Consider the following 15,102-nt stretch of genomic DNA (forward strand, 5'->3'; position numbering starts at 1 on the left):
TCAATGGTTAACATTAGCTCGGTAAGACCTGGGGCACCCGGCTGGCTGTCAGAAGAGCACGCGTCTCCTAATCCCAGGGTTGTGAGTTCGAGCCCCGTGTTGGGTGTAGAGATTAAGTAAATAAAATTGTTTTTTAAAAACCAGGTTAAGACTACACTCCAGCACTCTTTCTGTGGGCTCTGGCACATGTTGATCACCCCCATTATAATCACTATAACCAAACCCTAAGACTCTTATCCTGAGAAACTGGTAAAGTGGAGATGAAAAGGAGGAGCACTGGCATCACGCTTGTTTTCCAAACCCAACTCCAGCACCAACTGGATGTGCAACCGTAAGACTTAATCTGACATGTTTTATTTTGTAAAATGGATACCATTTCACCAGGTAGTTGTGGACATAACCCAAAGAATGTAGAACCACGTCACAGTATCTATCAGGCTCCTTGGTAGGCAAGAAATATTCTTTCCCTTTCACCTACTGGAACTGAAAACCCTGCATTGCCCTCTGCCATCATTTTAGCCTGGTCCTATTCAAATCTCAATTCACCTAACTTCCTAGGTGATCAATCTCTAGGACCCTCCTGCTTTTTCTCCGTTTCCAACACCTCCAGACTTGTTTTCCTCAGACACACTTCTCTCTTGCCACTTCCGAGAGCTTACCAGGATTCCCCACTGCCAATCATCAACCAGTTGGGCTTCTGGTTTCTCACGTAAGCAAAGCCTGTTACAAATATACTTGTGGACCCTCCTTCCCCTCCCCCTTAAACAATTCACTTATTTAAGAACCAATTCATGTCCCTATTCCCTCAAAAGCCACCCCAACTATTACCCACCAACTGAACTTGCTCTTAAATATTAATACAGCACTTGGGGCGCCTGGGTGGCTCAGTCGGCTGGGCGGCCGACTACAGCTCAGGTCATGATCTCACGGTCTGTGGGTTCGAGCCCCGCGTCGGGTTCTGTCCTGAGAGCTCAGAGCCTGGAGCCTGCTGCCGATTCTGTTTCTCCCTCTCTCTCTGACCCTTCCCTGCTTTGCTCTCTCAAAAATAATAAATAAAAAAAATTTTTTTAAGTTTTAAATACAATACAGCACTTAAAACCTGAATCACATCTAATTGGGTAAGCTCTACATCCAATGTGGGGCTTCAACTTATGACTCCCCTGAGATCAAGAGCTGCGTGCTCCACCGACTGAGCCAGCCAGGTGCCCCTAGTTGGCTCTTACGTCTGCTTACCTCATTACTGCTTTTGCTTTCTAAACAAAATCATACACTTAAGGGCAGAGACCGTGTTCTGTCTTCCCATACCAATATCAAAAAGAGAATCGTGGGCCTCATCCTAGACGTACAAAACAGAGACAGTTGGAGTGAATGGGGAAGCATTAAAAACACTCCCGGGGGCTCCTATCAACATCGCAGTAGGAGAAAACTACTCATTACCCTGCCAGCAGAGATCATCTCGTCAACATTTATCTCTACTAATAACACCCTAATACGGGATCAAGCGCTTTCTCTCTATAAAACAAAGCTGTTGCTGATGGTTCACAAAAAAGGAAATACTTTTTTTCGGACAAGAGGATGGTCACTGCCGCAGCAAGTGCTCGGCCCTCCAGCGCGGGAGCCCACCGCGGTGCCCCCGGGGAGTCTGCTGCGCTCGGTGGCAGCTGGCCTTCGGCAGAATCCAGCGCTGTCAGCCGCAGAGGGACCATGACCCTATGACCGTGGCGTCTCTTTGGACACCAGGACGATGCTGCTTTAGTGCCCCAGAGAGCTCCGTTTTTTAAGCAGTTTCTTACCAAAGGTAGTTCTTGAACTTTCTGCCCCTCTGATACTCAGTTTGCTATTTTGCATTGTTTTCAGAAGTAATCCTCCAACTCCATAAATAAATGAAAACCAAGCCACACAGTTGGAAATCAAGTTTTGTTTTTATATGAACAGAAGTAGACCATCTAGAAATATTTCAGTTTATTTAAATTGTTAAGTAGAATATGAAACCGAATTTGTAGCTAGTACCAGAGAATGGACTTAACTGTTTGGTGTTTAATGAGAACAGCTTCTACACAGGATCCCAAGAGACTTACAGAAAAAGGGGCAAAGCCCTAATATTAAGCAAATAAAACTCATGTTTCAAACAGGTTATACAAAAATTGATTTATACTCCATTTCCCTTTTTTTTTTGATATTTAGAAAGTGCAGATTTAACAAAAGGTAGCCATATCCTTTCTATGTACAATGCCGATTATAATTATGCAAACAACAAAACTGTCAGTCTGTTACCCAAAAATCCCAGTGTTTAGCTCTCAAACCTTAAGTCACTGAATTGAATAAGGATTAAAGAGGGTTAAAAAATAAAAAAGCTATTGCCACATTCCAGATAAAGGAAAGCAACACATACATTAAAATTAATCTAACGACAGTAGGTTTAACCTATAACTTTTCGAGAAGCTTAACCTCATTTCATTATTATTTTTAGTGGAAAATTAGGGATTATTTGGCAATGCTGCTTTTACTAGTAAACAATGATAAAGTCAAGTGAAGGAAAAAAACCTACGAACAACCACCAGTGAGGCATATAAAATTGTTTTTAGGGCACTATCTGAAAAATTCATGGATGTTCAGAGCAGATACGTCCCTATGTTGGTGATGTGAGCCAAGAGGGCATTAAAATGCTACCCACGACACAGAAAGACTTTTCAATGGAAGCTGCTGTCCTAAACTCAGCCTCTGCTAGAAATGAATCATGCTATTCACAATTATTTCAACAAAGGTATCATCTTAGGATGCTAGCAGCGTAGCAAACTTAACTTACCCTATCCTGATGATAAGCAATGAAGCGAAACTAGAAAAATGAAGTGAAAAAGGACAGGGTTAGAGATAGCCGGAGATCTGATCTGTACACGAAAAGCCTTTTGTTGTCCTTTTCCCAAATCCATGGTAATACAAGTTTTCCAAAGGGATGTGAAGATAGGACTTAAAATTAATAATACTCTAAAGTACTTCTAATCTTAAGGTAAAGACAACTTAACACTGAAAAAGTGTTCTTCAAAGGCCAAATCTCACTATATTTGGCAAACATGTTAATAAACTTCACTCCTCCTTCCCACCTTAAAAAAAAAACCAACCAACCAAACAAACAAACAAAAAAAAAAAAACAAAACAAAAAAAATAACTTTTACTGGGCTACCAAACTGCTAGAGGAGTTGCCAAAATGGAGACTCTTCAAATTTAGGTTAAGAGATTTATTCTAGGAAAGTGAATAGGCTATACACCTAATTAGAAAGACAAACCACAACACCCTCCAAACACTAGTGCATGCAATGAACTCTTCCATTTCATAAACTCAATGGATAGAAAGGGAACAGAGAGGGAAGAGGAGCATGAAGTAAAAGAGCTGATGAAGGAACCGGGGGCAGAAGTTTTAGGGGAAAGAGAAAATGAGGGAAAGACATTAGATAGTAGTAGGCAGTTAGAATTTCTCTTTCAGTTTACTTAGCAAGTTAAATCAGTACTTTACGTTAAACTTGAAAAACCTACTAGTTTGCCCCTTTCATTTTTAAATAACTCATACCATTGGGTGGTGGTGGGGGGCGGGGGAGCAAATAAAGCAGCATGCAGGAAGACAGCGAGGAGAAAGTGGCCAAACAGAAGAACTGGTGGCAGGAACAGTTTGAAGTATCAAGGCCACTTGAAATTAAGACTCAGCAAACCAAAGCTATCATTTCTGCATTACCCTTTGTCCTCAGTTAACTACTTTGAAAATTATAGCCAAGCAAACCACAAACATTTGAATGGTTTATGTTTGGATGATATGTATGTCTCCTGCACATGCTTCCACCAAAACAAAACAAAACAAAACAAAACAAAACAAAACAAAACAAAACAAAACAAAAAACAAAACAAAAGAAAAACCAAAGCGGTTCCTTTCCACATAAGGCACAGGACAAAATTAATCCCATTTACATATTCAAGGCGAAAATGAGTGTTTTCCTGGCTTTTGTTTCTTTTGCTATCACATGTCTATAGATTATAGGGACTCAAGCACATTATCCATGACAGAAAATTCCACTGTTGTACAAAATAAAATTGTTAATTCTAACTTTTATTCTTATACAATTTGCAGAATAGAGTTGAAATGATTGCTATAGGTTTTAATGTTGATAAGAAGAACTGGACTATAATACAACTGAAATGCAGTGGTGAGCTGAGCAAGTACATTTAAAAATGAAGTCACAGACATGATTTTTCTATACATTTTTTTTTTGGAAGAAAATTATAAAGTCAGCAAGCAGTCACAGATGAAAGAACAAATAAAATAGGTGGATTGGATAATTAAGATGAGGAACAAAAGTATCTGTTTCGAGTTAAAAATGGACAGAGTGGTTTATTTTGCAGCAAGAGGAGCCAACAGGGTGGTGGATGGCAACTGACGGAACAGGAGGATGTTCAGCAACATTTGCTCTTCCAGCCTGTCACGCCTCCTCCACTGCTGATATCTACATTCTCACTGTTGGGCTCTTTTACAGGGGTCTGGAACACACACACAAGGAAAGTAACCCATGAATAAACACTGCTATGAAAAAATCAAGATTCAACACAAATATTCTCATAAATGTAACAAAACGTAATTACGGTCACATAATATAGGTGTTCTCTCCCACGCAAAAAGTAAAGATTTGGCAGCTTTGTTTCTGATCTACATTTTGCCTGCTCACTCCAAGCTGCGAATGTCTAGAGGCCTCCTGGCATCCTTTTAATAAAGCTTCCAATATCCTTTCTGCTGTTTGCACAGAGGTTTTTCTTAGCCCTGACCCCTGAGTGTTTAGGACTTAAAAAGCATTATCAGGCAAATGTATAAAACTAATGTTGGGTCGAGTCTAACCTCAGAGAAGTGAACCAGCCCTTTTCTGTCTAGTTAACTTGCCTTTTGAGACTGAAGCTTGTGATACTTTACCATACCTTTAAAAAGGCAGTCTCAACAATGATATGCTAACATTAAGTGGAAGGAAATGGGTGGGGCAGAACACAAAGTTGTAGAATTCATGTTAAAGATGGACACAGAAAAAAAGTCAAAAGGAGAGACATCAAATGTCAACAGCAGTAACCCTTAGGTAGTGGGGTTGAGTGATTTTATTTTCTTCTATGAATACTCCTGTATTTCCCCAATATCCTAAATAGTACTTTTGAAATCATAAGAATATCATCTTCTCAATGGACAGCCTACACTGTATGTATGAAAGGAACATTTTTTAGCAACAGCTTGTATTTAGTAAAGTATACAATTTTTTTTGTTTTTTTAATGTTTACTTTTGATAGAGACAGAACACGAGCAGGGGAGGGGCAGAGAGAAAGGGAGACACAGAATGTGAAGCAGGCTCCAGGCTCTGAGCTGTCAGCACAGAGCCTGACACAGGGCTCGAACTCACGAACCACAAAATCATTACCTAGTCGAAGTCAGATGCTTAACCGACTGAGCCACCAAATCTTAACTGTGCTTAGTATATAATGTGAAACTATCAGATCAAAATCTAGAATGTAATACTCCCAGAAGGCTCCCTTATATCCCTTTCTAGCCAGTACTACCCTACTAAAGGTAACCAGTACTCTCATTTCTGTCACCGGAGATTAGGTTTTTTTCTGTTCTTGACCTTCATATACACGGAACCATGTTTTATGTATTCTTTTATGCATGACTCCCTTTACTCAGTATCAGTCTGGGAAATGTATCCAGATTGTTTTGTGTGTTAACAGTAGTTCATCATGAGTGAAAATTTAAAAGCTAGGGTGTAACTGGGAATATATTCTCTCCTAGAAACAATATAAAGTTAAGGTAACCCAGGGGGGGAAACAAAATATTTTAAAGGCATGTAGCCCAAGAGAAACCTGCTTAACTAATACTGAGGTGAAATTTCAACTTGCACTTCGAGGTCACCTACCTATTCTCACTGCTTTATGGGATTCTTCTCCTCATTGTGCGTTATAGCTACAAGCTTTGCATTTAAAAAACCTTTGTGAGTTTTCCTGAACTAACTTTATTCCTATTGCAGATCTTGAGAAAAATGAACAGAAGAGAAAGAGGCCAGTCAGCACCTCGCCCATAGCAGAAGAATATGACTGCACAGGAAATACTCTTTCTCTGGTAACTTCCAGGTGTGGGTCAGTTAAAAGTACATGGGTGCTTAAAAACAAGCAAACATGGGTGCTTGTAAGCAGGGAGGTCACTATATCTATTCACTTAGCACTTCATTCACAGTCCATCCCTTCACAATTTAACTTAGAGCCTTGAAAGAGACTCCCTAAAAAAGGGAATTATTCTATGCAGAGCAAAACATTTTAGAGCCAAAAGTATTAATCAAGTTTATTAAGTACAACTCCAAGCTGTTCCCAGCCAAGAATAAGAGAAAGGCCAATAACTACATTTAAAAAGTGAGGGAAAGAATAAAACAAGTTTACACAAAAGGAAATACAAAAGTGATTGTTAAAGAGATCTTTAAAAATGCTCACCTTACTCAAGAAAGCTGCAAATTAAATCCACCTTTGTTTCTTGTTTTTAAACCTGTCAGGTTGGGGAAGATCTGAAGGTCTTACAACCCACTATGTGGTCAGAGTGTGAGTAAACAGACGTCCCCATACACTGCTAGCAGGAGTGTTAATGGGTACAACCCTCAGGAAAGCATGTGGCGCCATGTATCACAATTATTAAAAAACACATATATTTTCTCTTTGGCCACTTCCAGGTATCTGTACTTCATATATTTGCACATAATCATGCACTTACAAAATGATTTAAATACAGGATTATTCACTGCAATACAATTTATGAGATAAGGTTGAAAATCACTCAAATGTCCTTGAGAAAACCTGTTTAATTATGACAAATCAACTCAAGGGAGTAGCATTCAATGATTTAAAAAGTGGACTTTACGTATACATTTAAAGCGCCAGTGTACACGCTGCCTTACCCAAAGAGTGGGAATAAAAATATATTCATATTAACAGCTATATTAATAACTAAGAGGTTAGTTAAACTGGTTACCTGTGGGGGAGAAATGAGGAGTTGGGGGAATGCAGTGGGAAACTTCTCTGCACTTTCACTCTCTTTATTTTAAATGTTTGAACCATGAGAATGAAATACCTAGTCTAATAAGTTAAAAAATGGTTTAAATTGCTTTCACTCTGAAGTTAATTTTTCTTGGAGCACCTGGGTGGCTCAGCCAGTTGAGTGTCCGACTTCAGCTCAGGTCATGATTTCGTGATTCATGGGTTCAAGCCCCACATCAGGCTCCATGGTGACAGTGCGGAGCCTGCTTGGGATTCTCTCTCTTTCTGCCCCTACCCTGCTTGCTCTCTGTCTCTCTCTCAAGCATCACTCCTGTTTCCCATATTCCAATGTAAAACAAGTTCATGTTTGATGTTTTAACTCATAACCTGACCACAATGAAAAGCATTATGTATGTGCATAGAAAAAAAATGCAACCTCACATTTGGGCCTGCCTACATGGGGAAGACTCCAGACTGAGATCTTTCTTTATTGGTGTATCCATACTTTTGAGCCTTTGATATGAGAACAAGGAAAACCTATTTCATAGGGAAACAGATTATATGATTATATAAGCATTTTTAAAAAATGCCAAGATTAGTGAGAAGTTGAGGGCTACAGTATGGACAGAAAGAAATCAGAAACCATGGAGAAAACTAAAAAATCCAGAAAGAGAAAGAACACAAAAGAATATTAACAAGTGTTATGGTAAATCTTATGGGTACTGGAATAATTTTTCACTGTGACCCACAAAGCTCTGAAATACAAAGTATATTATCACTAACTTAAAAAGTATTTTGTGGGGCACCTAGGCAGCTCAGTCCATCTTCATGATCTCGCGGTTCACAAGTTCGAGCTCTGCGTTGGGCTCTGTGCTGACAGCTCAGAGCCTGGAGCCTGCTTTGGATTTTGTGTCTCCCTCTCTCTCTGCCCCTCCTCTGCTCGCGCATGCTCACATATGGTCGCATGCTCTCTCTCTCTCAAAAGTAAGTATTTAAAAAAATTTTTAAAAATATTTTTCTATCCCTGTTATTCCCTTCATTTAACTAAAAATGCAAACATTTTGGGGTGCCTGGGTGGTTCCATTGGTTAGTTAACTGTCTGACTCCGGGTTTCGGCTCAGATAAGGATCTCCCAGTTTATGAGTTTGAGCCCTGCACTGGTCTCTGTGCTGACACTGTGGAGCCTGCCTGGGATTCTCCCTCCCCCACCCTCTCCGCTCCTTCAGCGCCTGTGCTTTGTCCTTCTCAAGATAAATAAACTTTAAATTAAAAAGTACAAACATTTTTCCTTGTCCACCTAGTATTTTACTTTCATAACTGGTTTTTCTTATTTTTTAAATTTACTGTTTGTTTTTCTTCTTTTTGATGCTACTGTAAATGGAATTATATCCTTAACTTCATTTTTGTTAGTTTGTTTTACAGTCACTCTGAATAGCAATAACTGATGACTTTTTTTCCAGTTTGAACACACAATTATAGTTGACAACTACATTTTGCTATATACAAAAGTAAGTTGTTTGATTTCTCTGAAATTTCACTAGATTTGTATTTGAGATACCATTTCTATTACACCTTATGTTTTATATATATGTATGTATATATATACACACACATAAATTATATATACATAAATGATAAATTCCGGGATTGGTTTTTTGAAAAAAAAATATTGTTTCAATTATAAAAATAGAAAAGTTACCAGAGCAATTAAATTTTCTCCTATACAATGCTTGCTTCTCCTACAGGATTTGTGTAAAAACAGATTTGTTCTGTTTTTATGTGCATTTAAATGTACTATAGAGTGAATAGAGAACTCAGGATTCATAACCAAATCTGTGGATTGTATCTAACCATCTGAGGAAAAATATGAAAATCAGATTTCCCAATTTTGCTACAAGTTACTTGTAGTGGTGAGTTTCACAAATTAAACCCAGAAACTAATCTTGAGGCAAAGTTAATTCCCTGAGATTACATTTTATCATTTTTAACACATCACAGATTGAAATGATTGGCTAAAAGAAATATAGAGATGGATTTACTGTATTTATTCAGTATATAACAGATATGTGCCCTTTACTGGCACATCTGAGAAATGACTATATAGAAAAAAAATGATTCTGTACAAATCACCATTAGCTTAAATTTTAAGAAATTACCTATGGAAATGCAAAGAATGTATTAAGAGAAATGAGTCCAAAAGTAAACAAAAGAGCCACAACACCATGGACCGGACAAAAAGTTGAAAAAAGGAGCATGAAATTAGGGACCTGAGAGTCAGTGTGGGAGTTCAGAACAGTGTTACCACTGACCAGAAGCCACAGATTTCTAGTGGCTCTCTGTTCTCCCCAGGTCCTACTTCACTTTGGAGGGTTAGATGCTGGTGATAGGTAAACAGTTACGAACAATACCACCCAAATCTAATTTCTGTATGTTAATCTAGTACTTCAAAAAAGACTAAATGCTCAATGGTGACACTGGCACCTTAGAATTAAAAAGTAAAAATACGATCTTACCTTTCGAAGGATATCTTCAGCTAATGTGAGAAAAGCCTTTTCGATGTTTATATTTGCTTTTGCACTAGTCTCAAAAAATCTAATACCATGCTCCCTTGCAATCTACAACAGAAGCAAAATGTCATCATAAAATTATCAAGCATAGGGTGCATCCTGGAGGAAAAAATATTATTCTAAAGGCAGCAGTCTCTACTAGGTTATATAAAACGAAGTTATTTCGATGGGTCAAGATTCAAATGGTCAAGTTCTTTCAAAAATAAATAAACAAAAATACTAAAAGAATCCTCTTCTCACTTCGGGAGTTTACTTCAGATAGCCTAAGTGAGGTACTTAAAGTCTGAAGTTAAAAAATTGAGAGCCTCTTTGTAATTTAAATAAGGTTAACAATACTACCACCACAGGTTTGATTCTCCCATACATGTTGGACATGCACTGAAAAAATTCACTCAAAGGATAAACTATTGTTTCCCACAGCATTTATAGAACATTGTGAATAGCTCAGCATCGTCCATTACCAGTACCAGCCAATCTAAAGCAATACCATCTTTACAAAGAAAGCATATTAGTTTCATTCAGAGCTTTTTACCTGTTCTCCTTTTCCTTTAGGTACAACTCTTTTATCATCCATATCACATTTGTTTCCTAGTAACATTCTTTCCACATCTTCATTGGCATGCTACAATGGAAAAAATTTTAAATTTACACACTACCACCAATTATAGCTTGATATTCTCTAAAAATGACTTTATTTTTCTCAATTTTCAGTGTCATTTTTATAATCTGAAAGTTTTAAAGCAATCGTCCTGAAATCATCCCCATGCTAAGGCCTACACAAATTCATAAGTTACTTAGAAAAAGAAACACAATCCCTAATATTGCTGTCAAATATTATTTTCCCCCAATAAGAGGCTGTATAGTTTCTAATATATTCTCACCAAAAGAGAAGATTTAGGCAAAAGATCTGAAACTGGAATCTCTTATGCATAATCTAAATCCAAGAAGGATGATGATTTTGGAGAATATGTATTACCCTGTAGAAGCCTTAATTATAAATTCTATAGAGCCCTTAAAATCTCAAAAAGCTATACTGCTAGGGTGCCTGGGAGGCTCAGTCACTCTTGACTTCAGCTCAAGTTATGATCTCACCACGGTCTGAGAGATTGAGCCCCGCTCTAGGCTCTGTGCTGACAGCACAGTGCCTGCTTGGGATATTCTCTCTCTCCCTCTTTGCCCCTCCCCTACTTGCGCATGCTCTCTCTCTCAAAATAAACATTAAAAAAAAAAAAAAAAAGCTATACTGCTAGAGCACTGAAATCCTAGTAACATCTTTTGCACAAATAGAAAAACCCATCCCTAAAATTCATATGTAATCTCAAGGGACCCTAAACAGCCAAAAATGATCTTGAAAAAGTACAAAGTTGGAAGATTCATACTTACTTCCTGATTTCAAAACTTATTACAAAGCTACAATAATCAAAACAGTGTGTGCCACTGGCATAAAAAAAACAGATATAAATAAATATATATAAACAAATAAAACAGAATCCAGAGCCAAGAAATAACCCCTTGCATGCATCTGACAAGTGCTCTGACAAGAGTACCAAGCCCATTCAATGGGGGAAAGAAGTCTTTTCAACAAATAGTGTTGGGCATACCAAATATCAATAAGCAACAGAATGAAGTTGGGACCCCCAACTTACACCATATACAAAACTAAATTCAAAGTGGATCAAAGGCCTAAATATAAGACCTAAAACTGTAAAACTCATAAAAGAAAATACAGGGGAACAAGTTTTATGACCCTGGATTTGTTAATGGTTTCTTGGATACGACACCAAAAGTATAGACAACAAAAGAAAAAATAGGCAAATTAATATTTCATCAAAATTAAAAACTTGCGTGTGTCAAAGGTCACTACCAGAGTGAAAAGGCAACCAACCCCCAGAATACCAAAAGTATTTGCAAATCATCTATCTTTGGCCCAACACACCTTTCTTTCCCTGAATGTCTCTGCAGCCAAGGTACAGGTTTTCTAGATAACGGAGTAATTTGAGATTTGATTGGTCTTAAATTTGAACCCATCACATTCTTTTTGACTAGCCCCATTCTTTTCTGGGTCACTTGTACTCATTTCTTCAGGTCTCAGAATAAATGTCATTTCTTATATCAAGAGGGTTTGGCTATTCTGGGTCCCTTCCATTTCCATATGAATTTTATCTTCCAATTCATAAACACGAAGTATGTGTCCAATTGCTCAGATCTTCTTTAATTTCTTGTAACATTTTTTCAGTATTTAAGTCTTGTACGTGTCTGGTTACATTTTTCATAACTAGTTTTCCTCTTTGTTTTTTTAATTTATTGTTTTTCTTCTTTTTGATGCTACTGTAAATGCAATTATATCCTTAATTTCACTTCTGGATTTTTCACTGCTCGTGTATAGAAATACAACTGATTTTTGTATATTGATCTTATTTCCTCCAAGCTTACTGAGTGTGTTTATTGGTTCTAACAGTTTTATTTTTTGGTGTATGTGTATGGACTCCTTAGGATTTTCTATATACAAAATCTCATTATTTACAAATATAGTTTTACTTCCCAATCTGGGAGCCCCCTTATTTTCCTCTGCCTAATTGCCCTGGCTAGAACCTCCACTACAATTAAGAATTACAGGTGGCATACTTCTCATTTTCTTAGTTGCAGGGGGCAGGTATGATGTTGGCTGTGGGATTTTCACAAACATCTTTTTTTTATTAATCATTTTTATTTATTTATTATTGAGAGACAGAGAGACACACAGTGTGAGCTGGGGAGGGGCAGAGAGAGGGGGAGACACAGAATCCGAAGCAGGCTCCAAGGTCTCAGCTGTCAGCACAGAGCCCCACGCAGGGCTCAAACCCACGAACTGTGAGATCATGACCTGAGCCAAAGTCGGTCGCCTAACCAACTGAGCCACCCAGGCACCCCACAGACATCTTTTATTAAGCTAAGGAGGTTCTCTCCTATTTCTAGTTTGTGGAGTGCTTTTATCATGAAAGGGTGTTGGTTCTTTGCCTCCTATCAATATGGTATATTACACTGATTGATTTCTTTTTTAAGTTTATTTTGTTTTGAGAGAGAGAGAGAGAGAGTGGGAGGAGGGGGGAGAAAGAGAGAAAATCTCAAGCAGAATCCGCACTGTAAGTGCAGAGATCAACAAGAGGCTTGAACTCAGAGACCAAACCGTGAGATCATGACCTGAGACAAAATCAGATGCTTAAACCAACTGAGCCACCCAGGTGCCCCTATACTGATTGATTTCTTATATTAAACCACCTTTGCATTCCTAAGTAAATTCCTCTTGATCATGATATATAATCCTTTAGAAAATGTTGGATCGGGATGCCTGCGTGGCTCAGTTGATTGAGCATCTGACTTGGGCGCAGGTCATGATCTCACCGTTCATGAGTTCGAGCCCCGCATCTGGCTCCAGGCTGACAGCTCAGAGCTTGGAACCTACTTCAGATTCTGTGTTTACCTCTCTCTCTCTGCCCCTCCCCTGCTCATGCTATGTATCTCTTTCTCTCTCACACAAAAATAAACATTAAAAAAAATTTTTTTTTAAGTTTCCTTAAAAAAATAAAAATGTTGTTGGATCAGTTCAGCTTCTTTTCATTTAGTTAAAGCTTTAATTTCTACAAAAAAGTGAAAATTAGGCAGCACCATTCTTGAGATAAGAACTCCTTTAAAAAAAAAATGTATATTTATTTTGAGAGAGAGAATGAGCAGTGGAGGGGCAGAGAAAGAAGGAGACAGAGAATCCCAAGCAGGCTCTGTGCTGTCAGTGCAGAGCCCAACACAGGGCTCAATCTCAAGAACTGACAGATCATGACCTGAGCGGAAATCAAGTCTCAAGAGTCAGATGCTTAACAGACTGAGCCATGGAGGTGCTCCCATCAATATCTTAGATGGCTTATATATGTCAGTTATGTATCTTAACTCTCATGTTGGGAAACTTAAGCCATCCAGCCTTAGTTAAGTATGTAAGGCTGTAACATAATAAAAAACATATTTGGTCCTTCTCCCCTGGCACAATACTCCTAATTTCCAGAGTGACAGATTGTCTTTTGTTATTGGTAACAATGCCCTTTCTGCTTATCTAAGTTTATGCTAATGAAAACTAGGGCAGAGGGTGCCTACAGAGCTTCACAATGGAAGGTGGTCACCAGAGGAACCAAACATGTAATTAAGGAATTGGAACTTCAGCCACTCCCCTACCTCCCATGAGGAGAAGGGACTAGAGATTAAGTTCAATCACCAGAGGTCAATGATTTAAGTAACCATGCCTATACAGTAAAACCTGGATTAAACTCTGAAACAATGAAGTTATGGCACCTTCCAGGTTGAACAAATCAAAATGTCCAGAGGGTGCCGTGTCCAGAGACGGCTTGGAAGCAGTGTTCCCCAACCCCAATACCTATATGCCTATGCATCACTTCCATTTAGCTGTTCCTGTACTGTATCCTTTATAATAAAATAATAAATGTAAATACAGCACTTTCTTGAGTTCTGTGAGACATTCTAGCCAACTACTGAGCCAAAAGTGGGTCCTAGGAACTCCCAAATTTGTAGCCAAGTCAGAGAGAAGTGAGGGTAGCCTGGGGAACCAGGATTTAACATCTGAAGGAAGGGCAGTCTTGTGTGACTGAGTCCTTAAACTTGTGGAGCCAGAATGGCACTGAACTGTAGGACATCCAGTTCATGTCACAGAATTCAGAAAACTGGTTGCTATTAGAACAACACTGCACAGTCTCTTTATAAACTGCTCCTACTACACATGCTACTTGGCTGCATCATAAAATTAAGGCTAAAAGAAATCGAAAATGGAGCCTTTTGTGTCAAAAATCTGTGAACTGTTAACTGATTATTAAATACTAACAGGCTTCTCCTTGAAGATTTATTGTAGCGATGGAAAAGGTAGTAATGAGCTGTTAGGACTGGTACCATTGAAGATATCATGATCTTGTGTCTAATGCTGGCTTAAGCCTTGATCTTCATGTACCTAGCCAAAAATGCTTTAAAGAGTTATTAGTCTTAATGAAATTAAAAGTCTAGAAGGCAGCAGTAAGACATGAAAAATAATTTCAACAAGAAGCTACCTATGCTGCAGCACAGAAGCAGACATGCTTTGACACATATTTTACCTTATAAAAACTCACATCTTCACATGCAATGGTATGGTTCTATTTTCTTGGTTAGGTTTTTAACACATTACTACTCTGTATCTTTCAAAATGTCTAGAAGTGATATGACCTTTCTGTTGTTTTTAAATTCCTACTGAAAAAGGTAGTCATTCATTCATTCATTCAATAAAAATTCACTGAGAAATAATTCATTTAGAGAGAGCTGTGTAAAACCACTGGTAGCTTCTATGTGGGGCCATCTTAGAAGATGGCTGCATAAAGGTTTTGGGTAAGTTAGTAACTGCCTTGGACAGGGTTCTAGACAGACCCAAAACTTTAAGACAAAGGTAGGCAAAATATAACATTAACCTTTAAAAAGGAGAAATAACTAATAA

General features: G+C 38.2%; 1 protein-coding gene across 2 annotated transcripts in view; it reads right to left on the reverse strand.

The window, feature by feature from the left end:
- Positions 1-1,903: 1,903 nt before the first annotated feature.
- The window catches only part of RAB10 (RAB10, member RAS oncogene family), an 88,849-nt gene continuing 75,650 nt past the window's right edge, over positions 1,904-15,102 (reverse strand). For both annotated transcript variants that reach the window (XM_045447484.1, XM_045447485.1), the window contains exons 4-6: positions 10,135-10,224; positions 9,549-9,650; positions 1,904-4,524 (exon numbers count right to left, since the gene is read on the reverse strand). In XM_045447484.1, the coding sequence (XP_045303440.1) occupies positions 4,441-4,524; positions 9,549-9,650; positions 10,135-10,224 (276 nt within the window). In that variant the 3' untranslated portion in view covers positions 1,904-4,440. The remainder of the gene's footprint in view (positions 4,525-9,548; positions 9,651-10,134; positions 10,225-15,102) is intronic.

This window comes from Leopardus geoffroyi, chromosome A3 (genome assembly GCF_018350155.1).
Source record: "Leopardus geoffroyi isolate Oge1 chromosome A3, O.geoffroyi_Oge1_pat1.0, whole genome shotgun sequence".
NCBI lineage: Eukaryota > Metazoa > Chordata > Mammalia > Carnivora > Felidae > Leopardus > Leopardus geoffroyi.